Source organism: Parus major, chromosome 4 (genome assembly GCF_001522545.3).
Source record: "Parus major isolate Abel chromosome 4, Parus_major1.1, whole genome shotgun sequence".
Taxonomy (NCBI): domain Eukaryota; kingdom Metazoa; phylum Chordata; class Aves; order Passeriformes; family Paridae; genus Parus; species Parus major.
The window spans coordinates 67,644,233-67,663,500 of record NC_031771.1 but is presented as its reverse complement, the minus strand read 5'-3'; the positions used below and the strand labels follow the sequence as shown (position 1 = coordinate 67,663,500).

The 19,268-nt window shown below is 51.1% G+C and overlaps 1 protein-coding gene across 1 annotated transcript in view; it reads left to right on the top strand.

The window, feature by feature from the left end:
• DYSF (dysferlin) overlaps positions 1 to 19,268 on the top strand; it is a 72,131-nt gene that overhangs the window by 15,225 nt on the left and 37,638 nt on the right. Inside the window, exons 22-38 of the mRNA XM_033513903.1 lie at positions 348 to 454; positions 2,638 to 2,830; positions 3,524 to 3,679; positions 6,178 to 6,309; positions 6,625 to 6,791; positions 7,069 to 7,183; positions 7,275 to 7,380; positions 8,019 to 8,161; positions 9,591 to 9,764; positions 10,414 to 10,531; positions 10,784 to 10,861; positions 13,277 to 13,458; positions 14,239 to 14,379; positions 15,213 to 15,242; positions 15,898 to 15,924; positions 16,723 to 16,764; positions 18,696 to 18,797. Coding sequence (XP_033369794.1) covers positions 348 to 454; positions 2,638 to 2,830; positions 3,524 to 3,679; positions 6,178 to 6,309; positions 6,625 to 6,791; positions 7,069 to 7,183; positions 7,275 to 7,380; positions 8,019 to 8,161; positions 9,591 to 9,764; positions 10,414 to 10,531; positions 10,784 to 10,861; positions 13,277 to 13,458; positions 14,239 to 14,379; positions 15,213 to 15,242; positions 15,898 to 15,924; positions 16,723 to 16,764; positions 18,696 to 18,797 — 2,013 coding nt within the window. The remainder of the gene's footprint in view (positions 1 to 347; positions 455 to 2,637; positions 2,831 to 3,523; positions 3,680 to 6,177; positions 6,310 to 6,624; positions 6,792 to 7,068; positions 7,184 to 7,274; positions 7,381 to 8,018; positions 8,162 to 9,590; positions 9,765 to 10,413; positions 10,532 to 10,783; positions 10,862 to 13,276; positions 13,459 to 14,238; positions 14,380 to 15,212; positions 15,243 to 15,897; positions 15,925 to 16,722; positions 16,765 to 18,695; positions 18,798 to 19,268) is intronic.

The window sequence follows — 19,268 nt, the reverse complement described above, 5'->3', positions numbered from 1 at the left end:
GAGGGGCTCCAGAATCCTGGAATGGTTTGGGTTTGGAGAAACCTTAAATCCCATTCCATTCCATGTTCCTGCCACGATCCCAGATTGCTCCAAGCCCTGTCCGACCTGGAGACAATTCCAGGGATCCAGGAGCCGTCCTTCAGCTCCTGAGCGATTTCTGACATTTCCTCTCAGATTTCCCTGTTGGTTCCCCTGGATCTCCAAAAATTTGGATGCAGATCCCTGGTGGGACCCGGAGTGGAATCTCTGATCCCAGGGAGCTTCCTCAGATCCTTGCTGGAAATGTCCTGGAAGTGGGATGGGATTCCAGGTGATTCCGTAAGTCCTGATCCCCATTTTTCCTGCAGGAAGCCAACCTGGAGAAGGTCCTGGTGGCCCTGAAATCCAACCGCTCTCCAACAGAGCTGGAAGCCCTGGGATCCCAACTGCTCGATGATGTCATCGCTGACTGCAGGTATTCGGGAATTTGGGATGGGAAACCTTTCCTGACCTTTCTTCTTGATCTTGTAAGGGACCACTGCCTCCACCCCTCTTCTCCTTTTCCTGCCTTTTTACCCTCCTTTTTTCTCCCTTTTCCCCACTTTTCCTTCTCTTTTCCCAGTTCTCCTCCTTTTTTCTCCTCCAATTTTCCTCCCTTTTTTCCCCCCTTTTCCTCCCTTTTTTTCTCTTTCCCCCTTTTTCCCTTTTATCCCTTTTTAGTTCCTTTTCCTGCCTTCTCCCACCTTTTTTCTTTTTATTCTAATTTCTCCTCTCCTTTCCCCCTTTTCCTGCCTTTCCCCGGTTTATTTTTATACATTTTTTCCAGTTTTTCCAGTTTTTCCTTTTCACTCTTTTTTTCCCCTCTCCCCTTTTCCATTTTTTTTTTGCTTTTTTCTTTTCTCCCTTCCCCCTTTTTTTCCTACTTTTATTTTTCCTCTTTTTTTCCTTCTTTTCCCTTCTTTCTCCCTTTTATTTTTTTCCTTTTCTCGCCTTTTCCCCTACTCCCCTTTCCTTTTTTTTTTGTTTTTCCCCTTTTTTCAGTTTTTTCCCTTTTCCCTCCATTTCCCCTCTTTTTTCATTTCCCCTCTTTTCTCCCTTGTTTCCCTTTTCCCCTCTCCCCCTTTTTTCCATTTTTCTCTTTTTCCTGTTTTTTCCTATTTTTGTTTTTTCCCCCATTTCCCCCCTTTTTTGCCTTTTTTCCCTTTTTTTCCCTGTTTCTCCTTTCCACCATTTTTTTTCTTTTTTTCCCCTCTCCCTCCCTTTCCCCCCTTTTTCCCAGTTTTCCCACCTTTTCCCTTCTCATTCTCCCTCACTCCAAATCCCCATCCCTGGAAGTGTCCAAGGCCAGGCTGGACAGGGCTTGGAGCAACCTGGGGTATTGGAAGATCCCAAACCATTCCATAATTCCATATTTTCCCTATTTACCTGCAGTAAAAACTGGGATTTACAGATCCCAATCCCAATTCCCGAGGTGGGAATGTCTCATCCTTAAAAATCTCATTTCCAAACCTCTCCAGGGCCTAAAAATAAGTTTATCTTTCTCTCCATCTATTTTTTCCGGAGGAAATCCTGATTTTCAGCTCAGGAGCCGGGAACAGGAAGTTCATTTATAGCAGCGGATCCATAAATCCTTGAATTTTACAGGAAAACCTCCCAGTTTGGCACCTGATCCATTTTTCCAGGAGCTGGGATCAATGGATATTAAAATGTGTGTGGGGCTCATTCCCATCCTGATTCCAGGGGCAATCCCGGCTCTTTTGCTCTTCCTGTTCCCAAATATCTTTGGTGGTTTCTCAGTTCCTTGGAAACTCGCTGAAAAGATGGAGAAACCATTAAAAAGGGCCGGAAAATCCCACAAGAAGCTGGATCAGCTGTTGGGGGTAGATTTGGGATGGATTAATGACCATTAATGATGATTAATGACAATTAATGGCCTCTAATGATCACTAATGATCTTTAATGATCATTGGTAACCATTAGTGATCATTAATAACCATTAATCACCACTAATGATGACTGGTGACCATTAATGACCATTAATGATGATGACTGACCATTAATCACCTTTAATGGTCATTAGTGACCATGAATGATGATTGGTGACCATTAGTGACCTTTAATCACCATTAATAACCTTTAATGATCATTGCTGACCATTAATGACCTTTAATGATCATTAATGACCTTTAATGATGACTAGTGTCCATTAATGACCTTTAATAATTATTAATGACCATTAACAACCATCAGTGATGATTGATGACTATTAGTGATCATTAATGACTATTAATCACCATTAATGATGACTGGTGACCATTAATGAACTTTTACCATGATTGGTGACCATTAGTGATCATTAATGATGATTAATCACCATAAATGACTTCTAGTGATCATTGCTGACTTTTAATGATCATTAATGAACTTAAATGATGACTGGTAAACTTTAATGATGATAAATGAACTTAAATGATGACTGGTGACCATTAATGATGATTGGTGACCATTAGTGACCATTATAGGCCTTTAATCATCATTAATGATGATTGGTGACCATTAATGATGATTAATGACAACTAACGACCCTTAATGACCCTTAATGGCCTTCAAGGTCCATCCCAACCCAGCCCAATCCCTGATTCCCACCTATCCCTGCAGCCTGAAGCTTCCGGATGTCCTGGGGAAGGCATCTAGCACCCACCTGGATCAGAACCTTTTCCGCTTCCGGAGCACCCACCTGGAGCAGATCCTGAAGGTGGCCCTGAGGCTCAAGCACGAGAATTCCAGCCTTTCCCAAATCCTGGATCAGGCTGAGGATTGGCTCTGCCGGCTCCGGGCCATGGCGGAGGAGGTGACACTTCCTGGTTTTCCCATTGGGATTTTTGTGGGAAGCGGGGCTGGTGTTCCATCCCGGCTCCCAAATCCGTGGATTCTCCCATGGTGCCAGGTTTGGCTGGAATAGTTGAGGTTGGTCTTGCTCATGGATGAGTTGAGGTCAACTCATGAATTGGGAGCAGCACTGGGAGAAGGACTTGGAATGTTGGTGGGTGGGAAACTCCATGTGCTCCAGGCTGATCCCACAGCAGGAAAAGGGGAATTCTGCCTGTCTGCCATGGAGAAAAAGCTGGGAATCCTGGGAATGTTCCTCTGGAGAAGGGAGAAATGCAGGGAATGCTGAGAGTCCCTGCAGGGGTTCCAGGAGAGCTGGAGAGGGACTGGGGCCAAGGGCCGCAGGGACAGGAGCCAGGGAATGGCTTCCACTGGGAAAGGGGAGATTGGGCTGGGATCTTGGCAAGGAATTCCTGCCTGGGATTCTGCAATTCCCAGATTTCCTCCGGCTGCCCCTGGATCCCTGGGAATGCCCAAGGCCAGGCTGGACATTGGGATTGGATCCACCTGGAGTAGTGGGAGCTGTCCCTGCCCATGGAATGGGATGGGATTTAAGATCCCTCCCAGCCCAAACCATTCCATGATTTCACGATCCCATTCTGGGCCATGCTGGTGGATCCCTCCCAACGTGATCCTACGGATTTGTGTTTTCCAGCCCCAAAACAGCCTCCCAGACATCGTCATCTGGATGCTCCAGGGGGACAAACGCGTGGCCTTCGCCCGCATCCCGGCCCACCAGGTCCTGTATTCCCGGAACATCTCCAACTGCTGCGGCCGGAACTGCGGGAAGCTCCAGACCATCTTCCTCAAGGTACCTTTGGAAACGTGTCCAGGTGGAATCTTGATTTTCCAGTTTCTCCACTAAAAATTAATAAAAAAGATGGAAAATCCAGCAGGGAAAGCTCAAATCCCAGCACGACGTTCAGACCCACTTTCATGGAAAGCTTTGGGTTGGGAGAGACCTTAAATCCCAACAATTCCACCCCATCCATGGACAGCTTCCATTATCCCAGGTGGATCTGAGTCCATCCAACCTGGCCTTGGACAATTCCAGGGACCCAGGGGCAGTCACAACTTCTCTGGGAATTGCAGCCCAGTTGAAACTGCAGGAAAAATTCCAAGTTGTGCTTCTGGTGGAGTCCAGCTCGTTCTCCATGGATCTGCAGCAGATTCCCTGGATATCTCCCTCTATCCCATAATTCTAAAGCAGGGAAGACTTTTCCCAGTTTGTGCTTTTTTTTTTAGGAAAATCCATTTTATTTTTTTCATTTTTTTGTATTTTTCCAAATTCTCAACCCTTTGCCGCTCTGGAAAGTTTTGGCTGCTGCCTCCTCTCCCAAGCACTTTCCGAGCTTTTCCCATCTCCAAGGATATTTCAGGTCTGGAAAATATCTTCAGGTAGAAGGAAATATCTTCCAGAAACAGGAAATTAGAATGGAACAAGTTAAAAAAAAAAAGGGAAATAAAATAAATGAAATAAAATCCCCATTCCCAAACCCAGCTGACACCAAAAATGAGCTCAAATCTCAAAACTGAGATTTTTCCTTATCCGTGATTTTTGGATGGAAAACCAGCAGCTCTCAGAGTGGGAAAAAGTGGCTGGGATGGAGGGAAAAAGGGCAATGAGGAAAAAACTCCTGGAGATTGATCCTGGTTTTGCTGAATGTGTGAGCTGGGTTTGCTGTCCTGACCCTGGAGGGTGTCCCTGACCTTGTCCCTGTCCATGTCCCTGACCTTGTCCCTTTCCTTTTCCATGTCCTTGTCCTTTTCCTTGAGCTTGTCCATGTCCCTCTCCCTGTCCTTGACCTTGTCCCTGTCCACTTCCCTGGACTTGTCCCTGTCCTTGTCCCTGTCCTTGACCTTGTCCTTTTCCCTGCTCCTGACCTTGTCCTTGTCCATGACCTTTTCCATGTCCTTGTTCTTTTCCTTGAACTTGTCCATGTCCCTTTTATAATCCTTGAACCTGTCCATGTCTCTCTCTCTGACCCTGACCTTGTCCCTGTCCCTGACCTTCTCCCTGTTCATGTCCTTGTCCTTGTCCCTGTCCTTCTCCCTGTCCATGTTCTTTTCCCTGTTCATGTCCGTGTCCTTGTCCCTGTCCTTTTCCCTGTTCCTGACCTTGTCCATGTCCTTTTCCCTATCCCTGTCCATGTCCTTGTCCCTGTCCTTGTCCCTGTCCTTGACCCTGTCCTTGATCTTGTCCCTGTCCACATCCCTGAATTTATCCCTGTCATTGTCATTGTCCTTGCCCTTTTTCATGTTCTTGTCCTTTTCCCTGAGCTTGTCCATGTCCCTCTTCCTGTCGTTGTCCCAGTCCCTCTCCCTGACCCTGACCTTGTCCCTGTCCCTGATCTTCTCCTTGAACTTCTCCCTATGTCCCTGAACTTATTCCTTTGACCTTGTCCTTTTCCCTGTCCCTGACCTTCTCCTTGCCCATGTCCTTGTCCCTGTCCTTGCCTATGACTTTGTCCATGACCTTGTCCCTGTCCTTGTCCTTTACCTTGTCCTTTACATTGTCCTTGTCCCCGTTCATGTCCCTGACCTTGTCCATGTACTTTTCCCTCTTCCTGTCCATGTCCTTGTCCCTGTCCCTGACTTTTCTGTGTTCCCAGCTGACCTTGAGGAGCTTCAAAATTCCAGTGGTCCTGTCCCTGATCCTGTCCCTGATCCTGTCCCTGTCCCTGACCCTGATCCTGTCCCTGATCCTGTCCCTGATCCTGTCCCTGACCCTGATCCTGTCCCTGATCCTGTCCCTGACCCTGATCCTGTCCCAGATCCTGTCCCAGATCCTGTCCCTGATCCTGTCCGTGATCCTGTCCCTGTCCCTAATCCTATCCCTGATCCTATCCCTGTCCCTGACCCTGATCCTATCCCTGACCCTGTCCCTGATCCTGTCCCTGATACTGTCCCTGACCCTGATCCTGTCCCTAACCCTGATCCTGTCCCTGACCCTGATCCTGTCCCTGTCCCTGATCCTGTCCCTGACCCTGTCCCTGTCCCTGATCCTGTCCCTAACCCTGATCCTGTCCCTGTCCCTGATCCTGTCCCTGATCCTGTCCAGGACCACTGGAATTTTGAAGCTCCTCAAGGTCAGCTGGGGACACATTTTAGGGATGTTGATGGTGGCATTGGGATAATCCCTAAGGTCTTTTCCAACCTCAATTCCACAATCCCAAAGCGCTCCACCCACTCCTGACATTATCCCAGCTGCTCCACGTCCCACCTGCCCCATCCAGGAATCTTCATTCCCACCCTTCCAACCTCTGAGAATTCCCATGAATTCCTTCCTGGGGATCTTTTCCTTGGCAGTACCCGCAGGAGGAGGCGATGGGGCCACGGATCCCGGCGCAGATCCGGGTGCGGCTCTGGTTTGGATTGGCCGTGGATGAGAAGGAATTCAACCAATTCGCCGAGGGAAAACTCTCAGTCTTCGCTGAAACTGTGAGCATTCCCAAGGGATCCCCATCCCAGTGGGAAAAGGGGCTGGGCTGGACCTAAAACCTCATTGTTCCCTAAAAACTGTGGGGAGGAGGAGCTGTTTCCACCAGCTCAGCCTGGAATGCTGAGGGGAAAATTGGGAATGAGCCACGGAGGTGCGTTGTCCCTGACAACGGGAAAATCGGGATGCCATGGAATGGGTTGGGCTTTTCCCAGGAGGTCTGTCCCTTAGCAGGGTTTATTCACGGGATTCTATGGGATTATTCACGGAATTCTGTTATTCCGATCCCAAATCCATCTTTTTTTTGGCTCTCCCAGTACGAGAACCAGACCAAGCTGGCGCTGGTGGGGAACTGGGGCACCACTGGCCTCACTTATCCCAAATATTCCGACGTCACCGGCCGGATCAAGCTTCCCAAGGACAGCTTCCGGCCTTCCGTGGGATGGACCTGGGCTGGGGATTGGTTCGTCTGCCCGGAAAAGACGTGAGTGGGGCTTTTCCGCCAGGAATTCCCAGGATTCCCAATATCTGGGATGCCTCCAGGGTTCCTCGTCTGCGCTCATGGATGTGATTCCCTCTCATCCAAATCTTGGGATGCTCCAAAACTGAGGAGCTTTGGGGTGGGATTTTTCATCCTGGTTTGGGTTTTTCCTGAGGGGAAACTTTGCTTGGAGGGGCGGGAGAAATTTGGGAGCGCCGAGGATGGCGCAGGAGGAAAACGGGATGGAGAATCCCTGATTTTGGGTATTCCTGGGATTCAGGCTGTTGCACGACGTGGACGCCGGACACCTGAGCTTTGTGGAGGAGGTGTTTGAGAACCAGGTCCGGCTTCCCGGAGGGCAGTGGATCCACATGACCGATTCCTACACGGATGTGGTGAGGGAAAACTGGGAATTCTGGGAGCCAGGCTGGAATCCCAGGGGAAATTTAGGGATGGATTTGAGGGTAAATTCCCTGTGTCCCACAGAATGGGGAGAAGGTCCTGCCCAAGGATGAGATCGAGTGTCCTCCAGGCTGGAAGTGGGAAGACGTGGAATGGGATACAGATCTCAACAGGGCTGTGGATGAGAAAGGTACCAAAGATGGAATTTTGGGATCTTGGGTTGGGGAATTTTGGGATCTGGGATTTGGGAAGTTTGCGATTTCTTTCTGTGGTCCATGGATGAGAACATTCCCAGGGCTGTGGATGAGAAAGGTACCAAAGATGGAATTTTGGGATCCTGGGTTGGGGAATTTTGGGATCTGGGATTTGGGAAGTTTGGGATTTCTTTCTGTGGTCCATGGATGAGAACATTCCCCTGGCTGTGGGAACTGGATCAGGAGAAGGGATCAGGCTCTGGGGGATCCTTTTCCCGTGTCTCTGCCTGGAGCTGTGGGATGGGAATTCTGGGAATTCCCAAAGGCAGTGCTGGGATAATCTGGGAAGATCCCAGTGGAAAAGAAATGGGAAACAGCAGGCTGGAGAGTGCTGGGATGGTTCTGAGGGTTGGAATGGTGGGAGGGAAGAGACTCCAGGGTGGGATTTGGAGCCAAGAACACCACGGATCCATCCCTGGGCATTCCAGAGGGGTGGATTAGCCATCCAACAGGACGGAAATCCAGCTGGGAAATTTTGTGGGATTCAGCATTGAAGATTCCTGCTGGGAGCCAAGGTTGGGGGCGGGGGGGAAGCTCTTCTCCCACCTCCACCAGCAATTCCCTTCTTCCCAAGGCTGGGAATACGGGATCACGATCCCGCCGGAGCGCAAGCCCAAGGCCTGGGTGCCAGCGGAGAAGATGTTCCACACCAACCGGCGCCGGCGCTGGGTGCGGCTCCGCCGGCGCGACCTGGAGCACATGGAAGCCATGAGAAAGGTGGGATGGGCCGGGAAAAGGTGCCAGCGGATCGGGTGGGTGCCCGGCTTTGGCGGGATCTGCTTTTCCTTGGAGATTTGGGGAGGGATCGTCCCGGTTTCCGGTGAAAAACTCCGCGTTCCCAGGGGTGGGGAATGTTCCGGAGGGATTGACCGGAGTGTGGGGTGGGATGGGGACATCCAGGAGAGTCCTGGAGTGTGGGAAAGGAGGGAGGGCTGATGTTCCCGGGTTGTCCCTATCCCGCTTCCCTCTAGATGGTGCCATTGGACCGGGAATGCCACTCTGGCTCCTCCGCCCCCTGCCGCTTCCCAAGGCCACTTGTCTCCCTTCCCAGAAATTTTTCAGGATAATTGTAGTCACCATCACCCCGTTTGCTGTGGGTGTCACTGGGAGAAAAACCTCCCAGGGATTGGTGTGGATGATCCAGGGAGAAATTCCAGAGGTGGCAGAGCTGTGGGGGGGGGGGGTCAGGATGATGGCAAAGGGAAAAGCAGGATGGGAAGTGGATCTGCTGGAGTTCCAGCGATCCTGCTCCAAGTGGGAATCATCCCAGGGATTGGTGAAGGGCTGCATTCCCAGTGGTGGATCCAGCAGTGTTAATGGATTGGGAGAATCCAGCTCCATCCTGGGAAGTGCCCAAGGCCAGGCCGGACACAGGGGCTTGGAGCAACCTGGGATAGGGAAGTGTCCCTGCCCATGGATGGGGTGGGAATGGGATGGGATTTAAGGTCACTTCCAACCCAAATCATTCCAGGATTTTGGCTCTGGAGCCAGGCTGGGAGAGCTGGGAATGTTCCCCTGGAGAAGGGAGAAATGCAGGGAATGCTGAGAGTCCCTGCAGGGGCTCCAGGAGAGCTGGAGAGGGACTGGGGCCAAGGGCTGCAGGGACAGGAGCCAGGGAATGGCNGCTCCAGGAGAGCTGGAGAGGGACTGGGGCCAAGGGCTGCAGGGACAGGAGCCAGGGAATGGCTTCCACTGGGAAAGGGGAGATTGGGCTGGGATTTTGGCAAGGAATTCCTGCCTGGGATTCTGCAATTCCCAGATTTCCTCCGGCTGCCCCTGGATCCCTGGGAATGCCCAAGGCTGGATTGGGGTGGATTTAGATCCAGCTGGGATTGTGGGAGTTGTCCCTGGGTTGGAATGGGATGGGATTTAAGGTCCCTTTCCCACTCCAAACATTCCATGATTCCATGACGATCTCCAATGCATTTCCCAGCCTTAACTAAATGACCTCAGAGATCTTTCCCAACCTCGGTATTCCCGTGACTCCCTAAACAATTCCATGACTCCATTCCACGATTCCAACCCGGGGGGAGACCCAGGGAAAACCTGGGGTGGCACCACCGTATCCAACAACATCCCAAAAAACCTAAATCCACCTTCTGGATCAATCCTGGAAAACCTGATCCCTGCGATCCCTGTCTGGCAGCACAAGCAGGAGGAGCTGGATGGGGACGGTTGGGAATACGCTTCCCTCTTTGGCTGGCGCTTCCACCTCCAGCAGCGCCGCTCCGACGCCTTCCGCCGGCGCCGCTGGAGACGCCGGATGGAGCCTTTGGAACGCACCGGCCCTGCTGCCGTCTTCGCCTTGGAAGGGGCTCTGGTAGGGAACAGCTTCTCCCATTCCCAAATTTCCACCTGGGAATGTTATTGGCCGCTCGTTATCGGCCGCTCGTTATCCGCTTCCCGTTATCCCGTTATCCGCCCTGTTGGTTCCCTGTTTGTTCCTGGCTTTCTCTGCACTCTGGATTTCCCAATCCGCCACTTTTCCAATGGTTCCGTGAGAGCCAAAGCAGCACAAAGCTCCCATTCTGTGTTTTTATGGAATTTTTTTCCTCTCCTGTTTGGCATTTTTTTCCCGGTCTTTCCTTGCTCTGTCTTTCCCTCCAATCCAGAGTTGATCCCTTTGGGATAAAAGCGGCTCCGTGGTGTTTTCCAAGAGCTGCTTCCATTTTGGGGCATCCTGGCTGCCTCTCACTCCCAGAACTCCTGGCAGGATTGTTCCTGTTCCCCTTTCTCCCATGGGATCCACAAATGGGAATTCTCAGCCTTGGAAATCCCTCCTTTTCCCGCAAATATTCCAAGGCCAGAGGGGAATTAGGAGAACTCCAAGAGCTTTTCCAACCTAAATTTTAGGATTCTGGGGAATGCTGGAAGCCCAGACTCCTCTTGGGCGTCCTGGAGAATTCCATCCCATGGGGAATCCCGGAGGCGATCCCGGCATTCCCGTCTTTCCATTGTTTTCCTTGCAGGGAGGAGTGACGGACGACAGGAGCGACGATGGAAAATCCGACGGAAAATCCGACGGAAAATCCGCGTCCACCCTGAGCTTTGGAGTCAACAGACCCACGATCTCCTGCATTTTTGACTGTAAGGATCCCAGGGGAGCGGGAAAGGCGTTTCCCATCCTTTTCCAAGGAAAAAGACGGAAAAAGAGAGATAGAAAAAGGGTGGAGAGGAGGAGGGTGCTCGTGGGAACATCCACAGGTTCCGGAATCGGTGCTTGGGATACCCTGGGGGGATTAATCTGGGATTCCCTTGGATGGGAGGTTGGGAATGATGGAATACCTTTTCCGTATCTTTTCCCTGGGATCTTTTCCATGTTTCCCATTCTTCCGGCAGCCGGGAACAGATTCCACCTGCGCTGTTACCTGTACCAGGCGCGGGATCTCATAGCCATGGACAAGGACAGCTTCTCCGGTGAGTCCGGATCTGTACCGCCATGGAATTCCGGGATCAGAGGGATCATCCCATGGGCTGGGGCAATTCCCGCTATCCCAGGTGGATCCAAATCCATCCCAGCCTGGCCTTGAGCACTGCCAGGGATCCAGGGGCAGCCGGAGGAAATCTGGGAATTGCAGCCCAGGCAGGAATTCCTTGCCAAGATCCCAGCCCAATCTCCCCTTTCCCAGTGGAAGCCATTCCCTGGCTCCTGCCCCTCCATTCCTTGTTCCCAGTCCCTCTCCAGCTCTCCCGGAGCCTGGAATGGGCTCCAAGGAATCTCTGGAGTTTTTCCTTCTCTGGGTTGGATATGATGGAGCACAGGGAGAAACTTTCATGGGATGTGCCTGGGGAAAATTCCAGAGGGTGACAGGATTTAATCAGGATCTCAGCACAGTCCGGCCCCTTCTTCTCCAGCATCCTCAGGAAATTCCTTGTTGGATTTGATCCAGCGGAAGTTTCCCAGTTGGATCCAGATGATCCCTAAGCTCTCTTCCATCCCAAAACAGTCTGGAATTCCATGATTCCATAATTCCTTAACGTCCCCCTTCTCCCAGCTGGACAGGAGGCAGCAGGCCCTGGAGTTTGGGATTTAGGGAAGGGATTCCCATGGAAAAAAGGGAATCCGGGTGGAAAACAGCTTTGTCTGCTGCTCCATCCATTCCCAGCATAATTCCAGGGATTTCTGAAATTCCCAGGATTGTGCTGGTGCGGTCAGGGTTTCCCATGTTGGGTTTTTTTGGGATAGGAAAGAAGTCGGAATAGGAGAAATCCTTTCATCCATGGGATTTCCATGTTGGAGGTGCTTGGTTGGATGCAGGTGGAAGATCCCTTTGGAATGTGGTTGAGGGGGGAAGGAATTCCTGGAATGATTGGAAAATCCCACATCCTCATCCCTGGAGGCTGGGCTGGGCCATCCCAGGATTATTCCAATTCCCATGGGAATTTCCAGAGGGATTTGGGTGGGATTTTCCCTCCAAATTCCAGGATTTAAACCCCCGTTGGAACAACACATCCCGGGAATGATGGGAAACAAGGACAATCCCAAAACTGGGGAAATCAGCTGGATCGTGACCTTGAGGGAATCCTGCTTTTCCCAGTAGTTGGAATAATGTGATTTTTTTGGGAATAAACACCCCGGAGCATCCAAAAAAAAAAAAAAAAATTAAAAAAAAAATCCCCCAGTGTCTGCTCCCACCTGGAATTCCCACAAAAGGCTCCTTGTCGGGATGAGGAGGTGGGAGAGAGGTGAGCTCATGGCCCGGGAGGGGAGTCCGGAATCGTTTTCCTTTGGAAAAATCCCGGCCAAGGACAACACGAGCAGCAACGTTCCACAATGCGGGATTGTGATTCCCGCTGCCGGGAATAAAGGAGTTCATTAAAGGGGCTCGGCAGTTGGAAAAATAAACATTCCCTGCTCCCAACAAAGGGGCTTTAGAGAGGCTTCCATGAGAAAAAAAATAAAAAGGAGGAGAAGGGAGGGAAAATGGGGAAAAGAAATAAAAAAAAAGGGAAAAGCAGCTCCAAATCCAGGGTTTTTGTTTGGTGTAATGGATTTGGCCCAGGAAAAGTGGGAAAGGCTCTTCCCGGAGAGGTTTGTTGGGAATGTCCAGCTTGTTAAGCATGGATAGAGGGGGAAATCCAAGTGCTGGTGCCCCCATTCCTTGGAAAAGGGGGAATGCTGCTGGGATCAGCTGGTCCTGATTGGGATCTGAAACCAGGATGTCTGGGATGTTCCTGGGATCTGAATCCAGGGATGTCTGGGATAATCCTGGGATCTGAATCCAGGGATGTGGGATGTTCCTGGGATCCAAATCCAGGGATGTGGGATTTTCCTGGGATCCGAATCCAGGGATGTGGGATGTTCCTGGGATGAATCCAGGAATTTGGGATTTTCCTGGGATTTGAATCCACGGATGTAGGATGTTCCCGGAATCTGCACCCAGGGATGTGTGGGATGGTCCCCACCCTCCCAGCCAGGAATTTCTTCCCAAAATCCCACCCCAATCTCCCCTTTCCCAGTGGAAGCCATTCCTGTCCCTCCAGCCCTTATCCCAAATCCTTCCCCAGCTCTCCTGGAGCTGCTTTAGGCCCTGGAAGTGGCTCCAAGATTTCCCTGGATCTTTAGAACAATCCCAACTCTCAGACTGGGCCTTTTCCAGGCAGAAAAACACCTGGAAAACCTGGCACTGTGGGCTTGGAATGCCGAATTCCAGGCGGGATAGATGGGCCCTCTCCTTTCTCCTCAAGCAAGACCCGAGGGACCTCAGGATGAGATGGAGCCAGCTGAGAATTCCCAAATTCTTTGGGAGCCGGTTCTGGATGGAGCTTGGAATTGTGGGAAGAGCCGGAGCTGGGATCCATCCCTGAATCCCATTCCTTGAATTCCCGCAGATCCCTACGCCATCGTCTCCTTCCTGCACCAGAGCCAGAAGACGGTGGTGGAGAAGAACACCCTGAATCCCACCTGGGATCAGACCCTGATCTTCTACGAGATCGAGATTTTCGGGAATTCTCGGGATGTGGCCGAGTCCCCTCCCAACATCCTGGTGGAAATCTACGACCACGACACCTACGTGAGTGCGGCGATTCCCGCCGGGAATTCCCGGCCTCTGGAATGCGGTGTCCGGTGTCTCTGGGGTGGTTCAGGCTTTGAGGTGGATGTTCCAGAGGGGAAAATTCCAGGGAAAACCCCGTGGCATCCTTGAGGTTCCGTTCATTCCTCACCCTCATTAAAAGTGGGGAAATGAATGGAATTTTCTCATGGAAAAACCTTGGGATGAAGTTGGAAGCAGTCAGAGAAGTAGGACAATGCCCTCTGCTGTTTTCCATGTCCAAAGGGTTTGGGAATGATGGAATTTTGAGGGGATGGTGGCGGGAACTTGAGGCTTTTCCCACAAAAACTGGGCTGAAAAGAAACCCCAAATCCTGGAAAAACCACGGAGGGAATTCTGTTGAAAAACGCTTGGAATACACCTTGGGAAGGGCTCAGGAATATCTCAGGAATCTTTTTCCCCCTCTCTCCTGCTCCTTCCCAGCAGGAAGCAGGAAAAATTCCGAAGATCCCGGTGCAGAGCAGGGAATGGGATTTTTAGGAGCTGCTGAAAACTCTGAGTTTCTGCCCTGGGAAACCTGGGATAAGAATTCCCAAAAAAGTGTTTTTCCAGCCTTAGGAATCCCAGGGAGGAGTTGGAAAACTGGAGGCTCTGTGGGCACCAATCCATTAATTTTCCTGCCCCACTTCCATAACGGGATCATCCCTCACTCCTGATTTTTGGCTGAGGAGGGGATGGATTTCTCTGGGAGAAATGATCCCAATTCCCGCGGTTCCCAATTCCCTGGAATTCCCTTCCCAGGGTGCGGATGAATTCATGGGACGCTGCATCTGCCGGCCCAGCTTGGAGCGCTCGCCTCGGCTTTCCTGGTATCCCGTCCTCAAATCCGGCCGGAATGTCGGTGAGCTCCTGGCTGCCTTCGAGCTGATCCAGAGGGAAAAGGTGAGATCCATCCCTGAGCCTGGAATGCTCCAGAATTCCGGTTCTTCCCCAGGATCCAAGCGGATCTTCACCAGGTTTTTCCAGGTGTTGGGTTTAGTCCATCCGTCGGAGCCTGGGAGAGCCAGAGGGATTTGGGATTTGTCCCTTTTTGAGGGATAATTCCATAGGGTGAGGTTGTCCAGGTGGGAAAAGAGGGTGGTTTAGGGTTGGGTTGATGGAAAAGTGCAGAATTCCAAGTGGGATGGGCTGGATGGATCCTTCTCTCCTTGGAAAAGTCCTGGAGTTCTGAATCCAGGAATTCAGAATATTGGGGGAGCTGGGAATTGCCAAATCCTGAAGGAATGCTGCCCTTTCCTTGGAATGATTTCAGGAGGGGATTTAGGAGAGCTGAAGCCACTCTGGATTTTCCAATGGCTGCATCCCGGATGTGCCAGGAAAAAAGGATGGATTGGGAAGATCAATCCCTGTATCCCATTCTTCCTTCCCAGCCCTGAGATTTATCTGGGAATGGGAATCCCCACAATTCCTTCTTCCCTGGAAGTCCCATCCCAAACACCAGGACAGGGCCCCAAATATCCACAGGTGGCCTCTTCCTCCTCCTCATTCCCTCAGAACCGGGTGGGAAAAGCCTTGGAAAGGCCTTTGGAATGAGATGTGCTCCCGGAGGAGCTGTTTGATCCCAGTGGGAATCATCCGGGTGGATTTGGTTCTTCCTGACTGGATGAGAGTCCAGGATTTTTAAAGCTGGGAATGGAAGGGGCTGAAGGTTCCCAGCTGGAAAAGGAGGAATTCTCATCAGGAATGTGAACGGGAATTGTGTTCTCTCCCTGCAGCCGGCTGTTCATCACATCCCTGGATTTGAGGTAATTCCCGACTCCTCCTTGCAAATCCAGCACCATTCCCAGCTTTCCCAGGTATTTGGAGCCTGTTTCCAGCCCTGCAGCAATTCCTCCATCCTGTCCTAGGGAATTCTTTTGGAATTCCCACATGGATTCAGTTTTTTCTCAGCTGATAAGAAAAACCGGGTGTGGGGCAGCTCCTTCCTGAGAGGGAAAATTGATTTCATTCCAGGATCCAGAGGATCCCGTGGAGATACTCCAAAGGCTCTGGAGCCAGGCTGGGAGAGCTGGGAATGTTCCCCTGGAGAAGGGCAAAATGCAGGGAATGCTGAGAGTCCCTGCAGGGGCTCCAGGAGAGCTGGAGAGGGACTGGGGCCAAGGGCTGCAGGGACAGGAGCCAGGGAATGGCTTCCACTGGGAAAGGGGAGATTGGGCTGGGATCTTGGCAAGGAATTCCTGCCTGGGCTGCAATTCCCAGACTTGCTGTGGATCCCTGGGAATGCCCAAGGTTGGATCCAGCTGGGATACGGGAAGGGGGTGGCACTGGATGGGATTTAAGGATTTTTTCCGAGGTGAACCATTCCATGATTCCCTTGGGCTGTCAGCTCCAATTAGAAACCTTGGGATGGGCTTAGGGATGAGAATTCCTCTAATTCCGTCCTCTCCTCCTCTTTCCCAGAGCGAGCTCTCCTCCAGCCTGGACGAGGTGAGTCTTTGGGAATTCCTTGGTTTTCATCCTGGAATTGTTCAAATTTCTTTCCTTGGGAAATCCTCTTTTTCCCGGATGGCTCAAGCCGGAATCATCAGGATTTTGGGAATTTGAGTGACCCCCGGCCAGATGAGCTTTTCCCCATGGCCGGGAATGTTGGGATCCGTTTACCCTCTGGAATGAGGTGTCCTCAGGAAATCCCAATTCCAAACTTTCCATAGGGAATTTGCCGTGAATTGAGGATGTGCCGGACGGTTCCTGTTGTTCCCAAGGAAATTTTTGTCCCTTGTGCCGGGAAAAATTCAGGGATAGATTGGATGGGGCTTGGAGCAACCTGGGATAGTGGAAGGTTCCCTGCCCATGGAATGGGATGAGTTTTCCAACGGAAACTATTCCCAAGATTCCATCATTCCCATGATTCTGATTCCACCCCCAGGATCCCGAGACTTTATCCTTGTGCATCCCATGGAGCCAATCCTGGGCTGAACCAAGAGGTGGAGTTGGGAATCTTGGAGAACTCCAGGCAGGGAAAGGGAACAACTCTTGGAATGTTGTGGTGGTCCTCGGAGCCGTTAATCCCAAAATCTGGGAGATGAGCTAGGAAAGACCTGAGCTACATTCCCAGGAAAGGTTGGATTGGTTGGGATAAACTCATTTTTCCAAGATTTTTTTCCCCGCCCAATCCACCTTTCCTTGGGAGCTCATCCCACTTTTCCGTGTGTCCATAATCATCTCTCTCCTCTTTTTCCTCGGTTTCTTCCCACTGCCGGAATTCCGGGATGGGACATTCCACAGCTCTGCATCCCTGCCTTGTTCTCGGAGGGGCTCCTCCAATGGGTATCACTCTCCTCCCTTCCTTCCCTTTTCCCAGAATCCAAGAAAATCCCGGAAGAGCCTTTCAGGGAGAGCGGGATTGCGGGAACCTCATCCCAGCAAAATTCCTGCATCCCAAGGGCTGGTGCTGGCCGGAGTCTCCGGTGCCTCATGGATGGTCCTGAAGGATCTGGCTCCATCCTTCTTCATTTTTTCTTGGGAATGGCCTTTTGGGGCTAAATTCCCGCCAAACTCTGGGATTTATCTTTGGATCACATCCCAGCTTCCGTATAAACTGGGAATCTTTTCCAGATTTTTTTATTCCCGGCCTCATCCATGTTGATTTTCACTCATCCTGGATCCAAATCCGGGTTGGAATCCATGATTTCCAGAGCTCCGTGCCGCCTGGGTTCCCTCGGATTTATCCTCATTCAACCCATCCCGGCTCCCAGCAGGATTTTCATGGATTTTCCTCCCTCCAGCCGCCTCCGTCTGGGAATTGATTTTTCCCACTCCCATCCTGGTCCTTCCCTGTTCCCGCCTCATCCCTGGAATTCCCTGCTCATTCCCGTCCATCCGGTGGAACATTCCATCCTCCGGCATTCCACTGGAATCTGGGAGAATGCCTGGAAAACCACTGGGAGAGCAGCAGGAAGGGCTTAAAAAACCCTGGAATGCTGCAGGATTAAAATCCAAATTGATCCTGGAGAGGAGGGATGGGGCAGGAGCTCTTTTCCCAAGGATTTCCCATTGGATTTGCCGAATGATTGATCCCTAAAATCCCTTCCAACCCAAACCCTTCCATGATTTTGGGCCGGAGCAGCCTGAAATGAGATTTTTTTTTTTGGGAATTAGAGTTCTGGAGGTAACTCAGGGAATGTGGGAATTCTTGGCAGCTCTCCCTTCTCCTCCAGGTTATCCCAGATAAAATTCCCATTCCCTGCCCGCGCTAACCGGCTCTGGGAGCACGTGGATCGTGGGATGGAGGAGTGGCTGCTCCATGTGGGAATCCCAGGCACCTTCTCCCACACGGAATTCCCAAAAAACTTTGTCTAACGAGCAGCTGGACCCAGGAACCAGCAATTCCCAAGGAAAACAAAAGCTTGGAATTTTATGGGAAGAGGAGTTGGAATTGGATGTTCCCGAAGGTCCTTTCCAATGGAAAATTGGAAAATCCATGTGGAAAATCCCTTTGGAGAGCCAATCCCTCACCCGATCCTGTAATTCAAAACCACCCATGCATCCTTGAATCCAATAAAATTCCAGCTGGGAGAGAATTCCATGCTCCCAGGATGGATTTCCAGAGGTTTTGCTTTCATTCCAGCCTTTCTCAGGGTTCTGGGAGATGCAGGAAAAGCAAAGGGGAGGAATTCTGCCTCCCACTTTCCTCCTCTGGGAAGGCAAATTGGGAATTCCTCGGCTGCCTCCCAGATTTGGGATGATCCCGATGGAATTCCCAGCTACTTTCACCTGAGCCCTATCCCACGGATTTCCGGGTTATCCATGAAGTGTGGGATGAAGCACAGCCCCTTCCCAGATCCAGAGGTGATGCCAATCCCCCATCCCATGGTGCTGCTCCCACTAAATTTTTTTGGGAATCTCCCAACTCTGAACCCGCTGCCGCTGCTTCATCCCTTCCCTCATCCCGCTACCATCCCGGGATGGGATCAAGGCGATTCCATCCCGTCATTCCCTAAAAACCTTGGAGGACAGATCCTTTGTATTTCCCTGGGAAAAGCTCGGGAATGCTGGATCTTCTCCAGGATGGATTGAAGGGATAAAACCACATTTCCGGCACCTCTGTCCTGCCATTCCTCATCTCTCCCATCCTGGATTTCCTGGGAGAGACGGGTTTGGCAAAGATGGAGCTTCCAGGTTGGATCTAACACAGAAAGGGGTTTGATGTCCCATCCTGGCACTTCCCGATGTTTTCCTTTCCCTCTCCGTTCCTGCAGTCCGCGGATTCCGACCTTCCGTATCCGCCGCCGCAGCGGGAGCCCAACGTTTACGTGGTCCCGCAGGGAATCAAACCCGTCCTGCAGCGCACGGCCATCGAGGTGAGCCACGGAGCCAGGAATGGGATCCGGGATGGATTCCAAAAAAAAGGAACCTCCAGGGGGAACTTCTGGCTCTTCACAATTCCCTGGTGGGAAGGAGGAGCTGGGGGAGTTGGGGTTGGCTCCCAGGAAAAAAGGAATGGGATAAGGATGAAATTCAGGGAACAAGGGATGGGATAAGGATGAAGTTCAGGGAATAGGGAATGGGATAAGGATGAAGATCAGGGAATAGGGAATGGGATAAGGATGAAGTTCAGGGAATAGGGAATGGGATAAGGATGAAATTCAGGGAACAAAGGTTGGGATAAGGATGAAATTCAGGGAACAGGTGTTGGGATAAGGATGAAGTTCAGGGAACAGGAGATGGGATAAGAATGAAGTTCAGGGAATAGGGAATGGGATAAGAATGTCACCGACAGGATGAAGTTCAGGGAACAAAGGAATGGGATAAGGATGAAGTTCAGGGAACAA